This window comes from Vitis vinifera, chromosome 4 (genome assembly GCF_030704535.1).
Source record: "Vitis vinifera cultivar Pinot Noir 40024 chromosome 4, ASM3070453v1".
NCBI classification, from domain to species: Eukaryota; Viridiplantae; Streptophyta; class Magnoliopsida; order Vitales; family Vitaceae; genus Vitis; species Vitis vinifera.
In genome coordinates this window covers 17,208,888-17,236,131 of record NC_081808.1, presented here as the reverse complement: position 1 = coordinate 17,236,131, position 27,244 = coordinate 17,208,888, and the positions used below count along the sequence as shown (strand labels likewise).

At 36.9% G+C, this 27,244-nt stretch overlaps 2 protein-coding genes across 4 annotated transcripts; both read right to left on the bottom strand.

Annotated features, from left to right (window-relative positions):
* On the bottom strand, positions 1 to 23,405 carry LOC100261536 (uncharacterized). Of its 3 annotated transcripts, XM_059736356.1 has the most exons (3): positions 23,106 to 23,289; positions 10,297 to 10,498; positions 1 to 2,080 (listed from the first exon to the last, which is right to left on the bottom strand). In XM_059736356.1, exon 3 carries the CDS (start codon positions 1,932 to 1,934, stop codon positions 126 to 128), a length of 1,809 nt encoding a protein of 602 aa, XP_059592339.1. In that variant the 5' UTR covers positions 1,935 to 2,080; positions 10,297 to 10,498; positions 23,106 to 23,289; the 3' UTR covers positions 1 to 125. The 3 variants fall into 3 exon arrangements, with proteins under 3 accessions (XP_059592339.1, XP_002274082.1, XP_019075090.1); XM_002274046.5 differs by lacking the exon at positions 10,297 to 10,498 and having other exon boundaries at positions 23,106 to 23,405; XM_019219545.2 differs by lacking the exons at positions 10,297 to 10,498; positions 23,106 to 23,289 and adding an exon at positions 19,904 to 20,015.
* Positions 17,394 to 18,683, bottom strand: LOC132253677 (uncharacterized). The gene has a single exon (XM_059736583.1). It carries the CDS (start codon positions 18,681 to 18,683, stop codon positions 17,394 to 17,396), a length of 1,290 nt encoding a protein of 429 aa, XP_059592566.1.
* Positions 23,406 to 27,244: the final 3,839 nt, after the last annotated feature.

Here is a 27,244-nt window from a genome sequence, read left to right as displayed (position 1 = left end):
TATGCCCAAAACGCCTGACTACTTTATTCTGAGACAAGCTTAAAAGATACACCAAGATTACAAACACACCATTGAATCTATTGCAATTGCTGAAGGATAAAATGAAAAAACACTTTTGACAACTTTCACATTTGCATTGTGCATTTCTTTTGAGAATGCCCTAACATATGACAACGACCACATTGAACTACCCTTTTTGGCCGCTTAAAGTTCTCCACACGTAGGACCTTCTTTTTGGGCCTCCCAGGTGGTCGACGAGTCTTGGGTGGGCGGATTGTGATATCAACTTTTGCCCCTCCACCTTCTGCTCCCTCACCTGGCTCCTTCCAATGTCTCTTGTCCGGGACAGGATTTATCATCTGTGAATAGGTGTCCCGGTAGCTTGCTACTGTGAAACAAGGCTCAGCAAACAGATGGGCATTCTGCCCACAAGAGATGAGTGCTGCAGCAGCATGTGCACAAGGTAAACCATAGAGCTGCCAGCGGCGACATGAACACACACGACTACGTATGTCCACAATGTTTGTCCGCTCAGTTGACACAATCTCAAATTCAATTTCATTTGCACGAAGTACCTGATAGCAATGAGCATCTGCAATCGCCTCCAAAATCCGCTTCTCAGCAGATGGTACTAGAATTGACGTCCACCTCATACCCATATTGCGACGCTCATCAAACCAAGATGTCAACTGAAGACGAATATGCTCCATCATTTGCACAATAGGGAGCTCATGACATTCAAGAGCCCATTTATACAACAACTCTGTGACCCCCAATGAGAAATGCCCATACCGTACCCCATCAAAGTATGCAACAGCCCAAAGTTGAGGTGGAAAGCCCTTAAACCATGGAATGACATCTTGTGAAATCTCAATCATCTCGGTTATCTTGCTTTCAAATTCAACAGCTGTGAGTGCATAAACAGCATTCCAAAAAATATTCACCAACTTTGTGTTTTTAAATGTATCACGGAAATTTTCACTAATAAAACGTAGACAGAAGCCATGAGAAGCACTTGGGAAATGTGTTTCAACTGCCTCCACGATGCCACTTTGTCTTTCAGATAGGATTGTAAGTCTAGGCATGTTGTCAGTATTTACTCCAAGAAGCTTCCGCAATTCTGACATGAACCACATCCAATTCTCATCACTTTCCGTGTCAACAATAGCAATTGCCAATGGAAACAATGCATCATCAGCATCAACAGCTGCAGCACAAAGTAATGTACCCAAGTATTTTCCTTTAAGATGTGCCTTGTCAAGTTCCAAAAGTGGCCTACAAGCATTTATAAATCCATAGATTGATGCGCGGAAGGAAATGAAGAGGCGCTGGAAGCAATTTTCTTGTCCTGTGGCAAAAACCGATGCGATGCTTCCAGGATTTGTTTTCCTTATTTGTTCACAGTATCCAGGAAGAAGGCGATACCCTTCTTCAAATGTTCCATGAAGTGCAGCCATGCTGCGTTCCTTCCCACGCCAAGCTTGCATGTAAGACACTGCAACACCATGCTGATCACGTATATCCTGCAGGATTTCCTTTGGTTTGTATTGTGGATTATCCCGAACTCGTTGTTCTACAGATCTTGCAACCCAACCTATAGATGCTTGCTGATGATGGCAGTTGCGAACTCCTTCACAGGTATGCACCCCATGCAGTGTTCTAATTGAAAAGGTTGGAACTCCAGGACATTTCGCTACATGGACCCGCCATGGACAACCTTCCTTGGAGCACTTGGCTATAAACCGGCTGCGATCCGATTTCACGATTCGGAGATCAAAATGCAGTGCTATAGCAATATCTTTTAGTGTTCTTCTGCAAGTCTCAACATCAGGGAATTCTTGCCCAATAACTAAAGAATGATCAACGGAAGCATCAGAAACAACTAAAGAATGATCAAGGGAAGCATCAGAAACAACTAAAGCATGATCAGCCATGAATCTACCAAACCAAGCAGCAGCACTGGCTTTGGCAGACTCAAAAGCTTCTCCTTGTGACTTCTATAGATTGCATGCAAATGCCTCCAAAAGGGTGAACTTCTAACATATAGCCACCGCATAAAACCTCCAATAAGGTGTGAACACTGCAACAGAAAAACAGAAGAATAAATAAATATAAATAAACAATAATATTACATGACTTGAAGCAAATATTGAAGAATAATATGTTAATATTGAAATGGAAAGGTATATTTTACTGATAGAACAACAGCAGTGCAAGTAAGATCCTTTTGTGAAGATCATACACTGAAAGAGTTTTAAACTATGAATGGGAGCCACCCAAACGGATAAAAAAGCATTAAATTTGCCATAAAATGAACACTATACAATGTTTTCCAAGGTTATAGACACTCGTAAGGTGACTAGATTAAAAGGCTAGGAAAATCCATGAGTAGAAGTCACAATCCTGTAATTTTTCTTAATTCTGATCATAAGAATTAAGGGTATAAAATTTGCATTTACTTCCCTCCCATTTTTAGAGAAATAGAAAAAGGAAAATAGTGAGTCAAAACTCCATAAAAATTCACAGACAAACAAGTATAATTTATCAGTGCAACAAGAAGCTGGGACCTATAGTTTAAGCCCCAAATATTTTCCGCAGCAAGAAGCAAACGAGATTAAGCCCCAAATATTCACTCATAGGTTCTATGGACCAGTTTAACATGGAAAATAAAATGTTTTAGTCTAATGTCATATGCCAGAATGTGACAGTGGAAGGTAATAAAAAATGGCTCCAAAAACAATAATTTGATCATAGGCTGGGCTTCTCATCCCCCGGAAATCATGTGTTGACAGCTTGCATGTGTGCACTTAGAAACCATCCTCAAAATCTCCATGAAAGATTTTTCTCTCTTTTTCCTTTTTTTGTCTTGAAAAATCTAGCTCATGATAAGAAGAGACTCTGAACTAGTGGATGCTTCTCTCTCTCTCTCTCTCACACACACACACACACACACACACATACACACTCTCTCTTGCTTCAGGTTTTCAGGAGGGATATGTCATCCTCCTTCACAAATTTTTGTAAGTAGCAAAATTGACATTAATTATATATTCAAACTAAGAGAAGCACAGGTACAGCAAAGAAAAGGACAACAAACAAATAAATAACACCCAACTCATCATCCCAGCAATAATAATCTATCTCAATTGAGTAGATGGTTCTCAACAAAGTCAACAAGGCTCCTCTCTTGGCAGAGTTATCAGCTTCCACATCTTCTCAGTTTGCCAACCAGGAATTCCAAGAAAATGAACAACCCCTACATCTCTAAAAGCTCCAGTGTCCTTCACAACCAGCAATCATTTCTCCATGGCCCTTTCCTATCATGGGGCATCCAAGCAAGAGCTTTCACTGTATTGCCCTGCACTATAAGATTACAAACATCCAATGATTTCACATTTTTAAGTGTTCTACTAAGGCTAGAATCTCCACCTCGATGGCCAACCAAAAACCAACTAACTTTGAGACAGCCTTGATAATCCCAACGTAATGGTCTCTTAAAAGATCATTAATACTGAAATATTAATGGTCTGGGATACCTGAGGATACCCCTCAAAGTTAAGCTTAAGACTTCCAAAAGGTAGAGGAGTCCATTCAACCTTAATAGCGAACTCTCTCCTATGAGTACGACAAATCAATCTCTAGTTGAATGTGATGATGCTAAAGGTAACATTAGAGAACTCCTTAGTAACAAACATCCGTAAAGTGTTGTATAATAACAAATACTCTCCAATAAGTTAAGCACAAATATTGTTCTGTCTTTAAAGATTCTGACATCTGCTCAAGCTAATAACTAACAAGTAGTTAGGATGAACTCTCCCCTCCACAATCACAACACCAACCACACACCCTTCCCCCTCTCTCTGGTTTCTCAGGAACCCTACAAGGAGATAACCACATATCTGCATTCCTTTAATGGTGGCCCACATGGTCCAGGCCAGGGAAAACTACTTCCATTTAATTCTCTAATGACTTTTCTCAGGTAAAAAATTACAAGTTAGGCTTCTGGTTAATGTTCTAACAGAATGACCACCTCCCTATAACCAAAAGAAAACTAGCCTACATTGAGATAGACCCGAGCTCCTTGAGCAACTGCTGACTTGTCACAGCCTCCGCCTTTCTGATGTCTTTAAGAAGGTGTTCAATAAATATAACCTTAACTCACCACTACTTATGTTGATAATTAAGTTGGATACAAGGAACAAAGATTCTTGTGCTTGGATCATATTGTTACAATTGCAACACTTCCTTAGAACTGAAAATTGACCCCATGAATGTGATAGCCTATTCACTAAGTGAATCTAGAAAAACACAAGCTTGTGAATCATGAATGCCATGCTAAAACATGTCTTACATGCTCCAATGTGAACTAGTCTACTTGAGAAGCATCACATCTAAAATCAATGTGAAACAAATATCACATCCCACCAACTAAGCTATATAATGTATTGCTTGATGCATATTAGTACTGTCCACTACACAACTATAAAAGGGGTACAAAAAATTGTCCACCTGCTTAAAAGAAACTATGAAAGGGAGACAAAATAAATGCCCACCTGCTTAAAAAACGCAGTCGGGGAACTAAATTTTTTTATAACAAGCTAAGCTATAAGACTCATTTCTTGCCTTGGACAGACACATAGACACTGCTGAAATTTCCTTTTTCCAAAGTTCAATATGGGCTTCCAACTATTTGGTAATTCATCCATTTTTCTCTAAAGGTACCTAAAAATTATGATATATAAGACCAAATGATAATTTCACTATTGCTTGTGATCCCTGATAATGGCTCATTATATAGGAGTTTCCCCATTATCCGTAGCCCCAAATCAAGCCCAAGTAATCTGCTACAGAGCTTCCTTATTATATGTGAATGTGTGTGTATGTATGTGAAAGAAAGAAAGAGAGGGGGCATGAATGATTACTAAGGATTCAAGATATAAAAAAACCCATTCAGGAGAATTATACATGTTAGCAATATCGTCAAACTTTTGCATCAATACCATCTATCCAAACCATCGGCTATACCAAAACCTCATTTACCATCCATTCCTTGAAACAAAGAGGCTTTCTAGAAACGCACTCCCATATCATTCTACTCTTCCAAAGGACAGCCTAGTAGCAGTGGTGGAGTCAGAAAGTTTTTTCAGGAGGCCAATTGGATCATAGAGAAATTTTTTAAATAAAAACTAAAAACTTAATTGTTCACAATATCACTATTTAATAAATTTATAATTCTCCTAAATGGATTTTTATATCTTGAATCCTAATTAATCATTCATGTAAATACTTGTAAATATTCTATGAAATTTAAGAAGAGAATGTCCAAGCAGAATAAATGGTATATTAAAGTAAGTAATTCCAATAGAATATTGTAAAAAAATTTAAATAACAGTCAAATTTGTTGGATTATACATATGGACACATGAAAACAATTTAAATATCCAGATATTATAGTAAAAACAAGCGTTTATTTTATAACAATTATTTCAAAAAGAAAGATTATAAACATATGTTTCAATGAGTACCAAAAAAATCAATTAAAAGTAAATTTAAAAGTTCTCTAAAAGCTTCTCAAAAGAATTTTAAGAAAAAAATTAACAACAAAATTTATTAAACAATTTAAATAATTTAATAATTTTTGTGCCCAAAAGGTCCAATAGAGAATTTAATAAAATAATAATTTTACAAACAAATGTATACAAAACAGAATATACTTAATGATTATAAGATATTTCAGAAATACATTATCCTCACAAAAATCAGTAAAAGGTACTGACAAGGACTACAAAAGTGGGAAAGAACAATAGATTTTAAAATGACCGAATTGCTACGATACTCCTATGGTAAATTAGTGAAAATGCTGAGATTTTGGCTGAGAACCAGGTTCCACTCCAATACATCACACATATAAAGGGGTTTTTACTCTTTTCATTCCTCTTTGTTTTTTTTTTTTGGAGGTTCAGTGGGGCACATGTGCACCATCCTATCAGCACCTGCCAGTAAGGTTCTCTGCTTATCTTAGACCTCCATTTTCCCATCTCTTCCACCATATTTTCAAACTACTACCTGGTCCCATAAACTGTTCCTCTCCATTCCAAATCTCCATAACACTTGTCTAAAAGAGCTCTGTCAAATGACTATATGATCCCTTGAAATCCCAACTGTCCACACTGCATTGAGGTGCATATCTCCCAATTCTGCAACCCCCCACCCCCACTCCACCCCACTCCCATAAAAAAAAAAAAAAAAAAAAAAAAAAAAAAAAAAAAAAAAAATAACAAAAAAAAAACCAGCAATTTCTTTAATCTTTCTGCACTTAAAATTGAGATAGGGAAGATGGGAAGACCAGGTCATATGACTATGTAAGAAAATAATTTTGCGCCTTCAGAAAAATACAGTCCCACACCACTGACATTATATTGACATCATAATATTAGTACATGTTACAGCCCCAACCTTTGGAAGACAATCCAAACAGTAAAGCAAAGTAAGAGTTTGAAAAAAATACTCCACACTATACTCCATAAATCCACCTTTTAAGCAGAATTTTTTAAAAAATTTTGTTTTATTTTCTTTTTTCCCTCTTTTCTTGATACACAGATAAAGAATTATTAGAACAGTACATAACAAAGGGAGCACAACCTTTAAGCATTAAACCACGTCAAAGAACAAAAGGATGCATCCAAAATATCTCATTTATCTTATTCCATCAAAACCAATAGTGTCATCAGCAAGCAACAACTGGGATGTCAACTACTCCCTCCCTGTCTCACTACTCATTATGTGAGCCATTGAATCATATTCCTAGGAAATTAGCCCCACTAAAAGCCTCCATCACTGGGATTAAAAGAAAAGGGGATACAAAATCCCACCACCCCCTTCTGATAAAAAAAAAATAAAAAATCCCACCACCCCCTTCTTAACATTTGGTCCATGATTTTTGATAAATGTTTATGAACACCAAATAGAGTAATAGGTCCAAATTCTTAACTTGCACAACCCACTGCCCTGGGACAACAAAAGTTGCATCAAGCCCCTTTCAAATTCCCACAACAACAATAACAACACACACATGCACGCACACACCAAAAGACAAAAAAACAAAACCAAAAAAAGAAAGAAGAAAAAAAAAAAAGAGGAGAAGAACACATATCAAACATATCCACTTCCCAGTCTTTTGTTTAACTAGTGCATTTGAAAAGGAAAGAACAAGATAACTTTTGACAGAATAAAATCCATAATCCACAAACTCAAAGAGCAAGTGCAATTTATGAGTAGCTTGGGTAGCACTAGTGGTATCTTTGTTTTCTTTCTTTCCTTGCATTCATGTGCTGTACACAATCCAAATGTGCTTCATGTGGACATGGATTGCCCCCTCTTTGATACTATTTTTAGCTATTCTAATTTATCAAAAATAATAATTATTCTATCCTTGTTAAACCTTGTTCCAGGTGCTCTAATGACAGCCATTAAAACCTTCTATGAACCATTTTGAGGTTAATTTATGAGAATGTAAAGCTTATCCCATTACCATCATTATGTTGTCATTCATCACAATATTGTTCTTGTAGAATTCTCTTCATATAACTCGCTTGTGGCAGTCATTCTCCTTCTAGCAACGTGATCAAAACATTTCAATTGACTCTCCTCTGCCATTCTATAAGCTATTGGAGCAATAATAGGTTATCTAATTAATCAATCCATCAATCAAACAGTGTATTATCCCATGCAGGACATGATGCAAAATCCTGTCATGCATTTAACATCAAATTAAATCTTGGGATTTAAATCTACTACTATAGGTCCTGTTTTACCTTGTTTTTCCTTCTTTTTTTCTTTCCCCCTTTTCTAGTGATAAGAAACTATGCTTGTAATTATTTTTTTAATGAGTAAACGCAGAATATATTATCAAGAGGCAAAAGAGCCGCAAAGCATACAGGTAGTATACGAGGCGACAAAGGCCTCCTAACCAAAAAAGAACAAAACACACCAACCCCTAAGTGGAGGCTATCCACTCCAAGAAGCCTATAAGGGAGAGCATCTCCTCCCCAATGTACAATTTAGCCCAACCCCATAAATTACACACAAAAGAAGTTTTTAACTTTTGAATTGCTAACCCCCCCTTAAAAAGCTAGTCTATTCCTCTCCTTCCAAATCATCCAAAAAATGTACAACGAGATGGACTTCCACAACTTTTTCCTTTTTTTTTTCCCCACAAAAGAGCCCTTCCAGCTAAATAAAACCTCCTTTACAGATTCTGGAAAGGCCCACTGAACACCAAACAACCCAAGAATGATATCTCACAATACTCTAACAACTGTACAATGAATTAAAATATGATTTATCGTTTCCTCTTCGCAACCACATAAGAAACAACAATTAGGAAACTGCCACCCTCTTCTCTAAAGCCTATCAAGAGTGAGAACCTTCCCCTAAGCGGCTTCCCATGCAAAGAAAGCAATTTTGGTTGGAACTCTATCCACCCATATATTGCTATTCGGGAACTCGGCGACAATGGGGCTTGCCAACACGCTGTACGCTTTCTTGACTCTAAACAGCCCGTCTCTTCCTTCCTTCCAAATCACCGAGTCTTCTTCTAACGTAACCCTATACTCCCTCAACACATCCAGCAAGTTGCCCACCGTATCCAACTCCCAATCATTAAAGTCCCTTAGAAACCTTAAATACCACCCACCTTGGCCAAAATTCTGGTTCCACATTTCTTCCACCGTGGCATTCCTATGGGCAGCCATGGCAAAGAGATTCGGGAAGCTTTGGGACAGCACATAATTCCCGCACCAAGGATTTGTCCAAAATCTGATTTTGCTGCCTTTTCCCACCTTGAACGCCATATTTTCCCAACACCAATCAGATTCCTTCAAAATCTCCTTCCAAACCCCTACTCCAAACACCCCATTTGTCTTCCTTGTCCTCCATCCAAAGTCCTCTTGCCCATACTTTGCCTCAAGCACCTTCTTCCAAAGTTCCTCCTTAGCACAAGCAAACCTCCAAATCCATTTGCCTAGCAAGGCTTTGTTCAAACGAGCAAGCTTCCTTAATCCCAGCCCTCCCTTTTCTTTATCCACACACACCACCTCCCAATTGACTAAGTGGGCTTTTTTTTCCCCATTGCCCCCTCCCCACAAAAAGTCTCTTTGTAACTTTTCTAACCTCCTTGCCACTGATTTTGGCATGCGGAACAAAGACATTTGATACAAGGACATGCTGGCCATCGTGCTCTTTATAAGAGTGATTCTCCCACCTTTGGAAATATATTGGCGTTTCCAAAGGGCAAGTCTCCTCCTCTCCTTCTTTTCCACCCCATCCCACACGGAAGTGGCCTTATTAGGCGCCCCAAGTAGACGGCAGGCAGCTGTCCCACCCTACACCCTATTTCAACAGCCATCTCGTTCACCTCTTCCACCTCCCCTACCAAAACAACCTCACTTTTGTCCAAATTGATCTTTAACCCTGAAGCCGGTTCAAACCAAAAAAGTATCCAGCTCAAATGCGTTAAGTACTCTTTCTAATCATATCACCAAATAGAAAGATTTGACAAGAAGGATGAGAGGTCCTTGACAAAAGAAAATGCACATGGACACAAACAGACTAGAGAGAAAACAAGCCTTCTCAAACAACCCCACCATAAACTCAAAGGGGCATGAGATCCCCAACAAAGTCAACAACAGAAATGACTCCTCTCTTGTGTTACAAGTTCTAGTCCAATGTCATTTTTGTCTTTTCTTCCCAGTCATCTACCAAACACCTTACTGCTTCATCAATCATGGTAGATCTTGGTTTTTAAGGGAAAAGGAATTAGGAAAACTCTAAGTAAAAATAAACCACCAAATCTTTCTGGCTTGAATTTTCATGGCTAGTTTGGTATTAGAGTTGAGAATCTTTTCACAGCCAGAGCAAAGATCCTACAACCGTATGTTTCTTGACCCAAGCAGGATCCATCTTCCACATACTGATTGTTACGTCAGGTAGACATAGATGTCTAAATTTTGCATTCTGCATCAACACCAGCATTTAACTAATGAATTTCCAACCATACTTCCCAAGAAAGCCTTCAAACTGTCTCCAATTGCCGACATCATGAAGGCTGCCAAAGAATGATCTGCTCCTGTTGTTGCCAAAGTATAAAGATATTTCAAGCTCCTCCCCATTCTTAAAAATCATAAAAAAAATCTCCCTTTTAGTCATCAAGGAAATAAATCAAAGGGAATACAGCTTTATCATTAGAAAAACTCCCTGTAATTACAATTCCCAATGCATACTCACAGTGAATTATACCTAGAAAATTTTCCAATTAGTGGTTAGAGGTTATCTCAGAAACCATCAATGAGTGACTCCATCCTCTTTAGTTGAATGAACTCTTGGAATTTATATGTTTTATTCTTTTCTCAGTTCACTGAAACAACACTGAAAATGATGACCATAGACAAGCCATGGTTGCATATTTTATGACAGGCACTGTTGATGCAAAACCTCTCACCTGAAATTTTTAAAAAGGTTGTTAGGGGGGAGTGTAAGTGAGAGAGTGCAAGTTTCCAAGCATTCAAAACACTACCTAAAACCATAAAATCATAACAGAATTTTCCAAAAGTTACTTAGATTGCCATCCAGAGATTACAAGGAGTCGTGCCAATGATCCAAGTTTGAGCAGGTGTGAACCCTTTGATACAGAGAAAAATGACTATTCCAAAATCATTTTGAATTTACTAATGTAACTGCTTCCCGCCACCATACATAACTTCTAATATATTACTTGCAAAAGAACTTATAATATATTACAATATTGTAATAATATGGGAGATGCACTGAAATACTACAACGCATCTCACCACATCATCTGTTTGTTGACCTAAGTTTCTATTTAAATCTTTCTTAGATTTAATTGTAAACATCAAGTCAATTTTTATGACTGGAAAACAGAACATGTATTTATAATGCCTAAAAAATGGGCACACCACTAACACACATGATGTATACAATAGACACCACCAAGCTAGCAACAAGAAGAGAAATAAAAACCAAAACCCCCTCCTGAGCTCAACCAATTAACAAAGTCTATCATGGGCTCCAACTCAATCCAAAAAATTACAAATAAAGGACGATTTAATAGCTTGGTTTTCAACTCGACATTTCCAAATAACCTCTTATTTATTTTCTTCCATATAGTCTAAAATAAGCACAAAGGAATGACCCTCCAAGTCTTCTTCACTTCTTCCCCACAAAGGACTCATAACAATCTAAGAGATTTCCTCTCATAGAAGAGTACAACACCCAAACTATTCCAAACAAAGACACAAAATTCTTGCTTCAGCACAATGAAAGAGAACAAGATCAACCTATTCTTCTTCACCTTCACACATATAACATCTATTCACCAATCTCCAATCCCTCCTTTTAAGCTGATCTAGCATCAAAATCCTCCCCCAAACTGCTTTCCATGCAAGGAAACTCACCCTCATTCGTGCCAGGGGTTCCCAACTATGCTTGCAAGAAAAGGTTCTCTTCTTCCCTCAGCTAAAGAAGAGTTGTTAGATGGATAAAATGCCACACTTGGAGTCTATCCAAACTATTCTTACTTCCACATCGCTTCTAATTGTGCTTGTTTGCAACCTCCAAAAAGAAGCCTCCATCTCCTTCAAGTTCCCAATCCTAGAACAATCTTGAAAAGGAGGGACTCCATTGGCCCCAATTCCCAATTTGTTTCCACTTGTATACTATCAATGAGTCTTTTGCAATGCCTATTGTAAACAACACCAGAACAAGCTCCTAGACTTTACCATCTTTCCATTGCCTACCATGAACCAAGATCTACTTTTAACAACCTTTCACATGTTTCTAATTGCCTTTCATAACCCCATCCTAGAACTAATCCCTCATACCCCTTGAGCTCCATCCTCCCTCTCCTTCCCTAAACTTTCCATCAGTGACTTGTTACCAAAAGGAAACCTCTTAGTAGCGTATCTTCGAGAGTGGAAAGATTTTTAATAGCAAGGGCATCGCTCCTTTTTCCATGAAAGCGATAAACCAATTTACCAAATGAGGTTTTTTCACAAGCACTCCTCAACTCAAAAGAAATCTCTTTGGATCTTCTCTAGTCTCAAACTCAACCTTCTCGTAGTAACAGTCACTGACATGAAATCTATTGGTACATTAAGTAATGCAGATGAAATTAAGTCTTCCTCCTTTTGAAAGGTATTGCCTTTCCATACAACAAACCTCCTTTAAATCTTTCTTCCACCACATTCCAAACCCCGACAATTTATAAGGAGCTCTCAAAGGTAGACTAAAGTAGATATTAAGTAGTCTCCACCCTGCAACATAGAACAGAAATAATTCCTCCATGTTAGCAATCCTCTCAAAATTGGAATTAGCTCACTTTTCTCCAAATTAATGTTTAAACCAAATATTGCCTCAAACCACATGAAGGTCTAGCTTAAGTACCCTATTTGCTCTTTGATTGGCATGGTAGAAAACAAAGGGATCTTATTAAACAAGAGATAGGACACTTTCATCACCTCATCGCCTCTTCCACCCACCTTGAAACCCGAAATGAAGCCCCCCTTCTTAGTCCTCATTAGAATACAACCAAGTACCCTCATTAATAAAATGAATAAGTAGATAGAGGATCTCCCTAACTCACACCCCTAGAGATCTCAAAAAAACCATTAAGGTCCCTTGGCTAGCAGTAAGAATCTAACTGAGGATATGCACCACTTTATCAATCTCATCCACTTTTTAGCAAAACCCATTTTCTCCATGATCGTACGCAAAAAGTTCTAATTGACATAATTGTACATATTCTCGATATCTAGTTTACAAATAACTCCACTAATGGAACTCTTCAGTTTTGAACTTATGGTCTCAATTTGCAATAAGAACCACATCCAATGTTTGTCCACCCTCCACAAAGGCATGCTAATGAACATAAACCATTTTCCCAATACTTTTTAGATTAGTTGATCAAGACTTTTGTTAGGAGCTTATACAAACTCAATGAGTATCAAGTCTTTCAAGTCTTTGACTCTTTTTTTTTTTTTTTTGGAATAAAATCAAGAACTTGACATTCAAGCTTTTCCCAAAAATCCCGGAAAAAGACCATTGCCTCGAACTTTACAAAGTCTTAATACAACTACCAAAACGCCATAGTGAACCATCTAGCCTTTCTCTTTGGCGTTTTGGTAGTTGTATTAAGACCTTTCTCTCCACACAAACTAGACAAAGCACAAAACCTTTCTCTTTTGAAAAAGGGACCTCCAAGCTCCCAAAATCAATGCCCCTTAAAGTCTCAAAGTTTATCTCATTAATAAAATGAGATCCCGAAATGAAGCCCCCCTTCTTAGTCCTCATTAGAATACAACCAAGTACCCTCATTAATAAAATGAATAAGTAGATAGAGGATCTCCCTAACTCACACCCCTAGAGATCTCAAAAAAACCATTAAGGTCCCTTGGCTAGCAGTAAGAATCTAACTGAGGATATGCACCACTTTATCAATCTCATCCACTTTTTAGCAAAACCCATTTTCTCCATGATCGTACGCAAAAAGTTCTAATTGACATAATTGTACATATTCTCGATATCTAGTTTACAAATAACTCCACTAATGGAACTCTTCAGTTTTGAACTTATGGTCTCAATTTGCAATAAGAACCACATCCAATGTTTGTCCACCCTCCACAAAGGCATGCTAATGAACATAAACCATTTTCCCAATACTTTTTAGATTAGTTGATCAAGACTTTTGTTAGGAGCTTATACAAACTCAATGAGTATCAAGTCTTTCAAGTCTTTGACTCTTTTTTTTTTTTTTTTGGAATAAAATCAAGAACTTGACATTCAAGCTTTTCCCAAAAATCCCGGAAAAAGACCATTGCCTCGAACTTTACAAAGTCTTAATACAACTACCAAAACGCCATAGTGAACCATCTAGCCTTTCTCTTTGGCGTTTTGGTAGTTGTATTAAGACCTTTCTCTCCACACAAACTAGACAAAGCACAAAACCTTTCTCTTTTGAAAAAGGGACCTCCAAGCTCCCAAAATCAATGCCCCTTAAAGTCTCAAAGTTTATCTCATTGATGCTAAGTCCCCAATTGCCCGCCTCAGAAAGTAGATTATGAAAGGTCCCATAACATTATTCTAACTTTGATCAAGAAGTTTCTTCTTCTACGTGCATTAGCCATTTGATGAAAGAACTTGGTGTTTTTATCCCTTTTTCTTTACCAAAGTTCTCTTGACCTCTATCTCCACAAAGTTTCTTTCATTGAAGCCTACTTGTTAAACTCATCCACCAATGTCTTTCTAGCCTCAAACTCTTCAACAGAAAGGGTTGCTTCTCTCTCCTTGGAATCCCAAAATCCAATCTGATTTAGAGCTACAATTTTTCTAATCGAAATATTCCTAAACACCTCTTTGTTCCATACATTTAGGTCTTGTTTTAGTAGCTTCACTACCATAATATATGAGTCATTACTCAGGCTACACACCAAGTGTAGGGCCTTCTAGCCAACGGAAGATCTGGAACCTCAGCTCCTCAATGATCTCTAAATAGCAACACCTTAGATAATTCCTCCTTTCGCTAGGAAATCAAACTATATTGAAATCCCCTCCTACACACGAGGAGTCAGTCCAAAGCCCTCTTATATCAACCAACTCTAACCAAAAGTCCTTCTCCCCAAATCCATATTTTGGCTAGCTATTACACCCTTAAGAACAACCAAAAGAAACCATCCTCACAATTTTTAAAGTGACAAATATTGATAATAATCTTACTTCCATATCAATCAAATCTAGCGGTCTCTTATCCCAAAACATCATACCTCCTACACTTTAGTTTTGCTACTCCCTATTCAAAGAATCTTCCCACTCCTAAGCTTCTCACAAGTTGCACTTTCATCTACTACAACCTTAGTTTCTTGCAAGCAAGCAAGGTTTGCTATATGAGATCTAATAAAAAAACTCAATTATCTTCCTTTTATCCCCGTTATTGGGCCTCTAATATTCCATCATTTTTTTTTTCGATAAGTAAACACACATATATTAGCAAAGGCAAAGCGCCGCATAGCATACAGGGAGTATACGAGGCGACGAAGGCCTCACAACAAAGGAACAAAAAACAACAAAAACCCACCAGCCCTCAACTGGAGGCTATCCACTCCAGGAAACCTATAAGGGAACGAGGCTCCGCACCATTATACAATTTTGCCCATCCCCACATATTACAAACAAAAGAATACTTAACTTTCTGTATAGCTAACTCCCTCCCCCCCTCCCCCCCCCCTGAATGCTAATCTATTCCTTTCCTTCCACACCGTCCAAAAAATAAATAACGGTATGGATCTCCAAATTTTCTTCCTCTTTTTACCCACAAAAGAACCCTTCTAGCTGATAACCGCCTCCTTTACAGTTTCTGGAAAGACCCACTGGGCTCCAAACAAACTAAGAACCATCCCCCACAACACACTAGCCACTGTACAATGAATAAGAAGATGATTAACATTTTCCTCATCACTACCACATAAATAACACCGGTTAGGAATCTGCCATCCTCTCTTTTGAAGCCTATCAATAGTAAGAACCCTCCCCCAAGTAGCTTCCCACGCAAAAAACGCTAGCTTGGAAGGAACGTTCTCCACCCAAATGCCCTTTTTGGGAAACAAAAGGGTACTATGGCTGGTCAACAGCCCATACGCATCCTTGACGTCAAACTTCCCATTTTTTCCCCCCTTCCATAAGGCCAAGTCCTCCTCCAAGGTAATTCTTTGACTCCTTAGGATTTGAAGCAATTCGTCAACCAAGGTCAGCTCCCAATCATTGAAGCCTCTAATAAACCTTAGGTTCCAGCCTCCTTGGCCAGAATTCTGGTCCCATAAATCCCCCACAGTGGCACTCTTTTGGGCAGCCACATTGAAGAGTTGAGGGAACCTCCGGGCCAGCTCCACATCCCCTCACCAAGGGTCCTTCCAAAACCTGATTTTGGTGCCTTTTCCTACCTTAAAAGTCATATTGTTCCAACACCAATCAGCTTCTTTCAGAATCTCCTTCCATAGCCCAACACCAAAAGCCCCATTTGCTTTTTTAGTTCTCCACCCAAATTCCTCTTGCCCATATTTTGCCACAAGAACACGTTTCCACATCTCCTCCTTGGCACGAGCAAATCTCCACACCCATTTTCCAAGAAGGGCTTTGTTCAAATAGACTAGTTTCCTCAAGCCAAGCCCTCCCTTCTCCTTGCTCACACACACCCTCTCCCAACTGACTAGGTGTGCTTTTCTTTCCGTACTTCCCCCTCCCCACAAGAAATCTCTTTGCAATTTTTCTAGTCTTCTTGCCACTACCTTAGGCATACGGAATAGGGACAGTTGATATAATGGCATGCTAGCCAGTGTACTCTTTATGAGGGTGATTCTACCACCCTTAGAGAGGTATTGCCGCTTCCAAAGGGCTAATTTCCACCTCATCCGTTCTTCCACCCCATCCCACACGTAACCAGCTTTATTAGGCGCACCCAGAGGCAGCCCCAGGTAGGTTGATGGCAGCTGACCTACCTTGCATCCCAACTCCACAGCCATCTCAAGGATCTCATCCACCTCCCCCGTTGTAATAATTTCGCTTTTAGCCAAATTAATCCTCAGCCCTGAAGCGGCTTCAAACCAGCATAAGGCCCAACTAAAAAACAGTCATATCTTCTTTCTTAGCCTCACAGAAAACTATGGCATCATCCGCAAAGAGAAGGTGAGAGATACTAACAGCCTGCCCCCTACCCCTCTGGATTCTACATCTAGTGATGCAGCCCCCTTCCATAGCCCTCCGAATAAGGGCACTCAGCACCTCCATTCCCATGATAAACAAATATGGGGATAGAGGGTCGCCTTGCCGAAGCCCCTTAGAGCTAGAGAAGAACCCAGTTGGCTCCCCATTTACTAATACTGAGAACTTAGTAGTCGATATGCAGCTCCATATCCACTCCCTCCACTTAGTCCCAAAGCCCATTTTTTCCATAACCCTCATCAAGAACTGCCAATTGACGCTGTCGTACGCCTTTTCAATATCTAGTTTGCAGATTAGGCCCTTCTTTCCTTCTTTTTTCCATGAGTCAATCACCTCATTTGCGATTAGAGACGCATCCAAAATCTGCCTACCCATGACAAAAGCGTTCTGGTCTGAAGAGACCATTCTACCAATCACGTTTTTAATCCTATTGGCCAGCACCTTAGCCAAGAGTTTGTATAATCCGCCCAAGAGACTGATCGGCCTAAAGTCCCCCAGCTCCTCCGCTCCTCCTTTTTTGGGGATCAGAACCAAAAACATGGTATTAAGACTCTTGAGAAAAGCATTATGCTCATGGAATTCCTTGAACATCTCCAAAACCTCCTCCTTCACAAACTCCTAGCAGAATTGCCAAAAGGCTCCCGTAAGCCATCCGGACCTGGAGCATTGTCCCCATTCATGTCCATTAGGGCCGAATGGACCCCCTCTTCCATGAATGGCAGCTCCAAGATGTCCGCCTCTTGTTGGCTAATCTGATTCAGATTTAACCCCCCTATATCTGCCTTCCACTCCGAGTCTTCCGTTAATAACCGATGAAAGATGTCTACTATTCCGGTCCTAACTGCATGCTCCTCTGATAGCCAGGCCCCACTGATTTTTATTCTTTCCATGGTATGCCTTCTTTGGTGCGCGTTTGTCATTCGATGAAAATACCCCGTATTTTTATCCCCTTCTCTTAGCCACAGCTCCCTTGAGAGCTGTCGCCAGTGAATCTCTTCCAGCTTAACCCACTTAGCATAACCTTCTTTCGCTTCTTTCTTTTTGGAAAATTCCTCCTCTGACAGACTCCTCTCACTTTCCACTTGGTCCCAATAGTCCACTTGCTGTAAGGTAGCCAATTTATTACTCTCCAAGTTCCCAAACACCTCCCTGTTCCAAACTTTTAAGTTTTGTTTAATCCCCTTCAGTTTTGTTGCCAACTTATAGCTAGCCCTACCACTGACCGACATCCCCTGCCACCAACTCCTCAAGAGGTCTTTAAATCCTTCCACTTTCAGCCACATGTTCTCGAACCTGAAAGGTGAAGGGCCTCTTCTTTTGCCACCCCCCTCGATTGTGATTGGAAAATGATCTGATATAGGCCGAGATAATCTCTTCTGAGTCACATTGCTGAATTGATCAAGCCATATGGGAGAAACCAAAAATCTATCTAGCCTGGCCCAGGCTTGATTATGAAGCCCCCCACTCCACGTGAAAGAGCCCCCTTGAAGGGGAAGGTCAATTAGCTCAAGGTCATCCATAACCTGAGCAAACCTCCTCATAGCTGGGGTCACCCTCCCTTGCCTGCTTCTTTCCCCTTGAGCGAGAATAACATTAAAATCTCCCCCTACACACCATGGATCACCCCAAAGACCTTTGACTGCTCCAAGTTCATCCCAAAGACACTCCCTATCCTCTTTGGTAAAATAGCCATAAACACCCGTGAACACCCAGACTGCCCCATTTTCCACAGTTCTGAATTTACAAGAAATTGAGAATTGGCCCTCCTCCCACTCCAGCATTTCCAAGGACCTTTTGTCCCAACAAATCAACACACCTCCAGCAGCTCCAGCAGCTTCAAGAGTTCTCCAGTCTAAGAATCTCCCCACCCCTAAGCTTTTCACCACCCCATCAGTCATTAACTGAATTTTTGTCTCCTGGATACAAACCAAGTCCACCTTCTGTTTTCTAACCACAGACTTAATAATCCTTCTTTTATTAACGTCATTTGCACCCCTCACATTCCAACTCATCAGTTTGAGATTCATTAACCCAACAATAATTGGCCCCCTCTACTTTTTAAATGACTGTTCTTCTTGTCCTTCCCCTTATATTTGACTGAACATTCCAACCTTTTGAGCTCCCTCTCAAATTTTGATTTCTCCAGTAACCCTTTGCTATGTATCCTTTCCCGTCTTTTCCTAATTTTGGACAAAAAGTCCAGAATTTCCCTCTCCAGACCTTCTATTGAAAATCCCAACAGCTTGCTAAACTTAGCCAAGCTACTTTCCTCCCAATTAGTCTCCTTCTCGCTCCTTAGAACCTGGGGCCCAGACAGAACTGGAGTCCATTCCGGGTTTTGAACCTCTAAAGCGTCACAATTGATCTCAATCAGGTCCCAACAGCCCTCTCTACTCGCTGTATCCCCCCCTGTAGCTGCGAGCTCCATCTTGTTTTCTTTCTAGCGGCTCTCCCGGACATGTTACTCGGAAAACTAATAGTGCAATTACAAATTGCTTCTGTTTTGCGTTTTGTGAGAAGTATCTCTCAACCTTCTCAATGTGTCCATCAACAATGTGTTTATTCTAGAAGAACTTTTATATTTCTTTGCACAAAAGATATTAAATGTATGTCTCCTTGACATGTTACTCGAAAAACTAACAGTGCAATTACAAATTGTTTTTGTTTTGTGTATTGTGAGAACGATCTCTCAACCTTCTCTCTATCTTTTATCAATAAAAATTTATCTCTATTTCTGATAAAAAAATTGCTCCTAGAATTGGTCTTGCTTTTCTTTGCCCCCTTAAAAATACAAACAAAGCTTTATATTCAAAAAAATCTATCATGCACACTTTGAATGTATTAGGGTAATTGCTTTTTTCTAGCATACATAACTTCCAACATATTTATTGATAACAAGCGTTGACAAGTATAGCACATGAATCACAAGAGAGAATAATTTATATTATTGTAATCAATGTGGAGTTACACTAAATTTGAGAACATTTTAGTTAATTGGATTTAAGTCAAATGGGAAAGAACGTAGTGAGAGTATTTTAATTACTTGGTTTAGAAATGAAAAAATAAAAACAAACAAACAAACAAAAACAAAACAAATAAAAAACACACATTTGATTACCATGAAATTAATGAGTACAAAGAATTATCAGAAATCCTTCCCCAATCACGTAACCTCCACACAAATCTGATCAAAAGCAGGAAAAGCCAGATTTCTAATTTTCCATGTAAACCTTTCCTACATTTAATGGTAAACATCATGTCAATATTCAATGAAGGTTTTAGTATTTTTTTTTTTATCAAAAACACAACAATTATATTAATTAAGAAATAAAGGTTTTAGCATTACTTAATGGTACTTGCACAACACTATGGAACACCTAGTTTTTGTAATTTCCACATTTTCAGCTAGCAGCCATTCCACCCATCTCTCTTGAGCTCTCATTCTATCTTACTTTCTTCTTAGTCATTTCTACACTCCATTCTGATTAAGAATAAAAACCTTATGCTCTTTGAACCTTATGAGTTTCTGGTTGCATCCATGAAGGCAGTTGCTTTTGGTATTACTTGTTTGTCTGTGGAAATGATTTAATCACATTTTCAAAATTGTGGATCCCTTTGTTGAATACTTGAATTGTAGGTAGAAAACGAAAGAAAAGAATAGAAAAGCTTAAGGACTTAGAAAAAAGCCAAGATGGTTGGATCTCGAAGCACATTTGGCATAAAGATACCCAACCCAAACAAATATTCCCAATTTCAGCCTGTGAAAGGAGTTCTGCTCTTTTTTTCTTTCTTCAATTTGGATGACTACCATCATCAAAATTTAGTGGCAGAAGAATTTTCAAATGAGTATCCATACATAAAGGGAGCAGATCAAGAACTAACACCAAACTTACATAAGGAATTTCACTAAATCCCCATAGCTTTGAGAGGAACGATAAAGAGACTTTTGGGCTTATTCTCTTACTAACATTAATTTTTCCATTCACCACAATCTTATCCTTTAGAAATTTCTACCATTTAGAGCACATGATTAAATCTACTATTATAGGTTCTGTTTTACTCTCTCTCTCTCTCTCTCCTTCATGATAAGAAACTATAATTGTAGTTTCATTTTTATTTTTATTTTTTTAGCTAAGAAACCATACTTGTACTCAAAATGCATAACAGAGAGATTTGATCAGAAGGATGAGAAGTCCATGACATAACAAATGTACATGGACACTAGAACATTAGGGAAAGAAGACCTCCCAAGGACATCCCATCAGTCATCACAAACTCAAGGGGATGTGAGATCCCCAACAAAGTCAACAAGAGGAATGACTCTCCTGTGTTATATGTTTTAGTCAAACTGCACTTTTGCCTATCATCCCCTGTCATCTACTTAAATATCCTTTTCTTAACTATGGTTCATTTTCAAAATAGTTTTTCTTGATGACCTAACACCCTGAGCCATTAATCATCATAGGTCTTTGTTTCTAAAGGGAAAGGAATGAATAAATCACTAAGAAACAATAAACCACCACATTTATGTGGTTTAAAGTTTCATGACTGGCCTGGAAGTAATAGAGTTGAGAATCTTTCCACAGCCAGAGCAAAGATCCTCCAAACTGTATGATTCTTGACCCAATCATAATCCTTCTTCCAAATACTCACATTATTTCAGGTGGTCATAGATATCTAATGGATACCTAACTTTTGCATTTTGGGTTAACACCATCATCTAAGTACTGGATATCTTACCATGCTTCCCAAGAAAACCTTCTAACCATATCCAATTGCCACATCATGAAGGCATCTAAAGAATAAGAGGGTCCTGTTGTTTCCAAGGGATAAAGCTATTCCAAGCTACTTCCCATTTTTAAAAATCTTCAGAAAATTCTCCCCTTCAGCCATCAAGGAAAAGGAAGTCAAAGGAAACATTTTCATCATGAAAGAATTCCTCATAATCAGTCTTCAATGCAGTCTGTGTATGAATTATACCTAGAAAGAAAGATTCTGATTATATGTCACAGGCTATCTACGAAATCATAAATGGAGTGACTCCATTCTCTTTACTTGAACGAACACGTTGAAACTCATACATTATACACTTTTTTCAGTTCATTGAAACACCCCCAGCAGTATTAACCCTAGATTACTGTGTGGCTACATATTTCAAATTTCCAAAACAGTCATTGTTGTTCATAACCACCATTAATTCTTTCTTTTTTTTTAAAAAAAAAAAAAAGAACAGTTTAGCCAAGGAAGAGAGAGAGAGAGAGAATGGTATTCAAGTGTTTGAAACACTGCCAAAAAGTACCAAATGACAACATATTCATTCAAAATTTGATTGGGACTGCCGTCCATATATTGCAAATAATCATGCCACGCGTCCAAGTTTGAGCAGGTGTCAACTCTCAGTTACAGATAAAAATGCATATTTTGAAAGTGACCAAATAAAGATAATTACTAAGATAGTATCAAATCTTGCACATAAACAATGATACTACTGTAGTGACACTTAATTCTCCCTTGAAAAGCAAGTCCATTGAACCACAGACACAGAAATCACACAACATGAGCACGCTGCGTAGCAACAATGAATAATTACAGTCATATAATATATTATCATTATTGGGCTTTGACAAAAAGATTGAATTCCCTAGAATCATAAAGCCAAAATGATGGTCCCCAGCAAGTTGGTATTGTCGTCATGATGTGTAGGATTGCTACTAACTCCAATCATGGCATACAAAAAAAAAAAAAAAAAATTTTTACAGAGAAGTTTATACAAAGAGAACAGGGATCAGTTCCTATCACGACAAAATTCGAGAATATGTTTTTTTCATTCACTTGGTACAAACTCCTAATGCAATCCTTCTGCTCCTAAACCATTTCCCCCACAAAATTCGCAGCTTCCAAATTTGTTTCCTAGAAGTATGAATTTAATACTTTCCAACAGCAATAGAATCATATTGATCGAACTACATCAACAACTAAACATCAAATGCAAACAAATCATCAAATCTCACACACACATAGCCATAATAAGCTCAGTTGAGTGGAGGATTCTAGCTTTTTCGGGTCCAAAATGACCGATATTCGCCAAGATCCGAAATTTCAAACAATCAAACGCAAAACCTCATTTCCTTTCTAAAGTTTTCCTCCATTTTCTCAGCAACCAGACAGAACATAGGGGAACAAAAAATTAAAGGAACCCAGTTTGGCTGCTAGGAAACGGAAAAGAAGTTGAAATTACAAGTGGGTTTTGAGGTGAAGAACAAGGATACAAAACCCAAGTCAGATTTTAAACAAAGCTTCAAAATTTAGGGTTTTCTTACCTGGAAAAAAAAGGAAGCCAAACAAACCCTGGGGACCTTTTAGGCTTTCTGAGAGCCTCGTGACTGTTAATAAACCCTGAAAATTAGGGTTTCAATTTCTTCTTCTTCTTCTTCTCACTCTCTCTCTCTCTCTCCCCTCCCTCTCTGTAATTTCTCTCTCCACTTTCTGTCTGTTTTTTTTTTTCTCTGACACCATATATATTATTGAATGGAACATGGAGTTTAATTAATTTATTTTATTTTCCGATATTTTTAAATAAATAAAAAAGCATCTATTTTAAATTTCAGTTTTTGTATTTTATCCTTTCAATTTTCTTATGAGTTTCTAGTGCTCATCGTGCACATAACCACCATTTATGATTTTATTCTAAAATAAATTTTATATTATTTAAAAAATGTATTACAAGTATTTAATTTTTCCATTCTTCATTAAAACTATGGAAAAAAAATTCTCAAAAAAAATTATTCTAAAAAATTTCTTGAATTTAATTTAAATTTATTTGGGCTAAACTCTTTAAATAACTTTTTATATCTTTCTTAGATTATGTTTGAGGGTGTTTTCTATTTGAAATATTTTCTCAAAAAATGTTTTTAAAAGAATTACCAAGAACATGTCTCTAAAAAAAAAAAATACTATTAGTGATTTTTTAATATTAGAAGTCATTTTTCAAAATTTTAAAAGTATTTTTTAAATTTGATTAAATATCTAATATTTAAAAAAATATTTTTTAAGTTTCAAACGTTTTCTAAAATTACTATTAAATAGACTTTTACTATTAAAACCATATTTAGAAAATTATAATTTGAATTATTGTAATAATGTGAATGTATATTAAAACATGATATTTTTCAACAATATACTATAAGGCTAGTTAACATATACAATTATATTAAAAATAATAATAATACAATTGTATTAATAATAATAATAAAATTATTGTTAATATATACAATTATATTAAAAATAAATATGTAAATTACCCTAAAATGTGAAACTAAAGTTAAATTTGAACTTAAAGGTTTTTTTTTTTAAAAAAAATTCAATCAAAAATACAAAATGAAAACAATGTTTTGAAAATTAAACCAAATGGGTAGGTCTAACTTGTCCAATCATAGACCAGTAAACTTTTTAGTTCTCTCTTTTTGGGACCACAGGCTAAAGGTAAAATGGCCACACTACTTTGTTATACCTTCGTTGGTGTTAATATTGATAAAAACTAAATAAATAAATAAATTATGTTTGTTATTTCAACAAATAATATATATACATATATACACTTTCATTTTCAATATATTTTCATATTTAAATATTAAACATAATTTATTTAATAAAATTTAAAATATTATTACATTTATATAAAATATGAAAAAAATAAATATTATTATTTTTAATTATATATTTTTAATTTTAATAAAATATAAATTATATATTTATGACATCACGATTTGATTGTGGTTCGACTATCAATCCAACCATTAAATTACGAATTGATAACGTTTTCAATTTAATAACCGATTCGATTTTTAAAATATTCACAAAAGCTAACCTAATTCTATAATAATTTATAAGTGATAAAAACGGGAAAATGGTGTTCAAATCCCTTGAAGTAATTTTAAACAGAAACATCAAAAACAACAAAGATAGAAAATCCAAAAGAAAAAAAAAAAATAATAAATGTAATATCTTCAAAAGTAGATAAGCAAATATTTTTTGATGTTGTAGACAAAATTCAAGATGAAGAAATACAAAGAACTTATTTACAAAATTTAAAAAATTTAATTCTCACTGAAAATCCAAATAAAACTCAAGACATCAAACCCAATCAATATTCAATGGATGAAATTTATAATAGATTCAATAAACAAGAATATAAATTTAATTCAAAGAAAGAAAGCTCATATAAATTATCTATCAAAAGAAATTCAATATAAAAAGGTAGATGAACAACTCTTAGAAGATAAAGTTCAAAAGAAAATTAAAGAGATTCAAGATCTTTTTCAAAATGAAATTTGTTCTGATCTTCCTAATGCTTTTTGGTCAAGAAAGAAACATGAGATAAGTTTGCCTTACATTCAAAATTTTGATGAGTCCAAAATTCCTACTAAGGCTAGGCCGATTCAAATGAATGAAAAACTTTTAGAATATTGTAAACAAGAAATTGATTCATTATTAAAAAAGAAATTAATTAGACCCTCAAAATCTCCTTGGAGTTGTGCCGCTTTTTATGTTCAAAATGCTGCTGAGATAGAAAGAGGAGCACCTAGATTAGTCATTAATTATAAACCTTTAAATAAAGTATTACAATGGATAAGATACCCTATTCCTAATAAGCAAGATTTACTTAAAAGACTTCATAGTTCTGTCATTTATTCAAAATTTGATATGAAATCAGGATTCTGGCAGGTTCAAATTAGAGAAGAAGATAGATACAAAACTGCTTTTACTGTCCCTTTTGGTCATTATGAATGGAATGTCATGCCTTTTGGTCTCAAAAATGCCCCTTCTGAATTTCAAAATATTATGAATGATATTTTCAATCCTCATTTTCAATTCATAATTGTGTATATTGATGATGTTTTAGTATTTTCTGATTCATTAGAAAAACATTTTATTCATTTGAAAAAGTTTTTTAATGTCATTAAAGCAAATGGAATGGCTTGTTCTGCTCCAAAAATGAAATTGTTTCAAACAAAAATCAGATTTTTAGGTCATGAAATTTTTCAAGGAAAAACAAAACCAATTCAAAGGTCCATAGAATTTGCTGACAAATTTCCTGATGAAATAAAAGATAAAAAACAATTGCAAAGATTTCTAGGATGTTTAAATTATGTTTCTGATTACTTCAAAGATTTGAGAATCATTTGTGAACCCTTATACAAAAGACTAAGAAAAAATGCACCTGCTTGGAGTGATCATCATACTAATTTAGTCAAAGAAATCAAACAAAGAGTCAAACGTTTACCATGCATTAGCATCCCTCATCCAAATGCATTGCTCATTGTAGAATCAGATGCATCTAATTTAGGTTATGGAGGCATATTAAAGCAAGAATATAACAATCAAGTGCATATAGTTAGATATCATTCAGGGATCTGGTTGGGCGCTCAAATAAATTATTCAACTGTCAAAAAAGAAGTTTTATCAATAGTTTTGTGTATTTCAAAATTTCAAAGTGATTTGATAAACAAGAAATTTCTTTTGAAAATTGATTGCAAAGCTGCAAAAGATATTTTACAAAAAGATGTTAAAAATTTGGTTTCAAAACAAATTTTTGCAAGATGGCAAGCTTTACTTTCAAACTTTGATTTTGAAATCGAATTTATCAAAGGAGAGTTGAATTCCCTTCCTGACTTCCTTACTCGGGAGTTTTTGCAGGGTAAGGATCCTTCTCCATCCTAATGGGTACTCCCGTTAGGCCTCAACTTCCTTCATCATCCAAGAAAACCAAAGCTTCATATGCTATGATTTCAAACTTTTCAAATGTTCGTCCTACTTTTCCTTTGCAGACATCAAATTCTTTTCAAGTTTTGAGTCCAGATTTTCCTCCTCTTCAACCTTCAAAAAGTTTTATTCAAGCTTCTAAATCATCACCTAAAAATATTGTTGTTCAGAGTAAATCCAGCCCCAACACTATTTCAACATTACCTTCTCCTTCTCAGTCTCCTTCTCCTTCATATTCCTATAGTCAATATGTCAAAAAACCCAAAACATTAGAAATTGCTTTCATTGAGCCAGAGTTCAATTTTGAAGAAATTCCTAAAATTCTTCCTTACATCTTTCCTCAAGGAGTCAACCTTGGAGTTAATTAGACAGATTTAATTACTGCGTGCACGAACTGTTGTATGTCCTGGGTACAAATGGTATCAGAGCCATTTTCTGCTTGAGAACCGAGTGGTGTTACGAGTTGGAACAGTGATTAATCGCACATTTAGTCCTGACTTAGTTCGGGTTGAATTTCCTGTGAACGGTTTGGTCAGCCTGTAATAAGCGGTGTTTAAGGGCAGAAGGAGCGTAAGTCCCGTGTTGATCCGCTTGTGGTGGTCCCTGTTCAGAAAATAATCACAATTTTATCCTTAATTAATTCAGATAATTTCCTGAACAGGGACCACCACAAGCGGATCAACACGGGACTTACGCT

Excerpts from the sequence above, each read along its gene's own strand:
- LOC100261536 (XM_002274046.5), bottom strand. The coding sequence starts at position 1,934 with ATGGCTGATCATGCTTTAGTTGTTTCTGATGCTTCCCTTGATCATTCT.
- LOC132253677 (XM_059736583.1), bottom strand. The coding sequence starts at position 18,683 with ATGACTGATGGGGTGGTGAAAAGCTTAGGGGTGGGGAGATTCTTAGAC.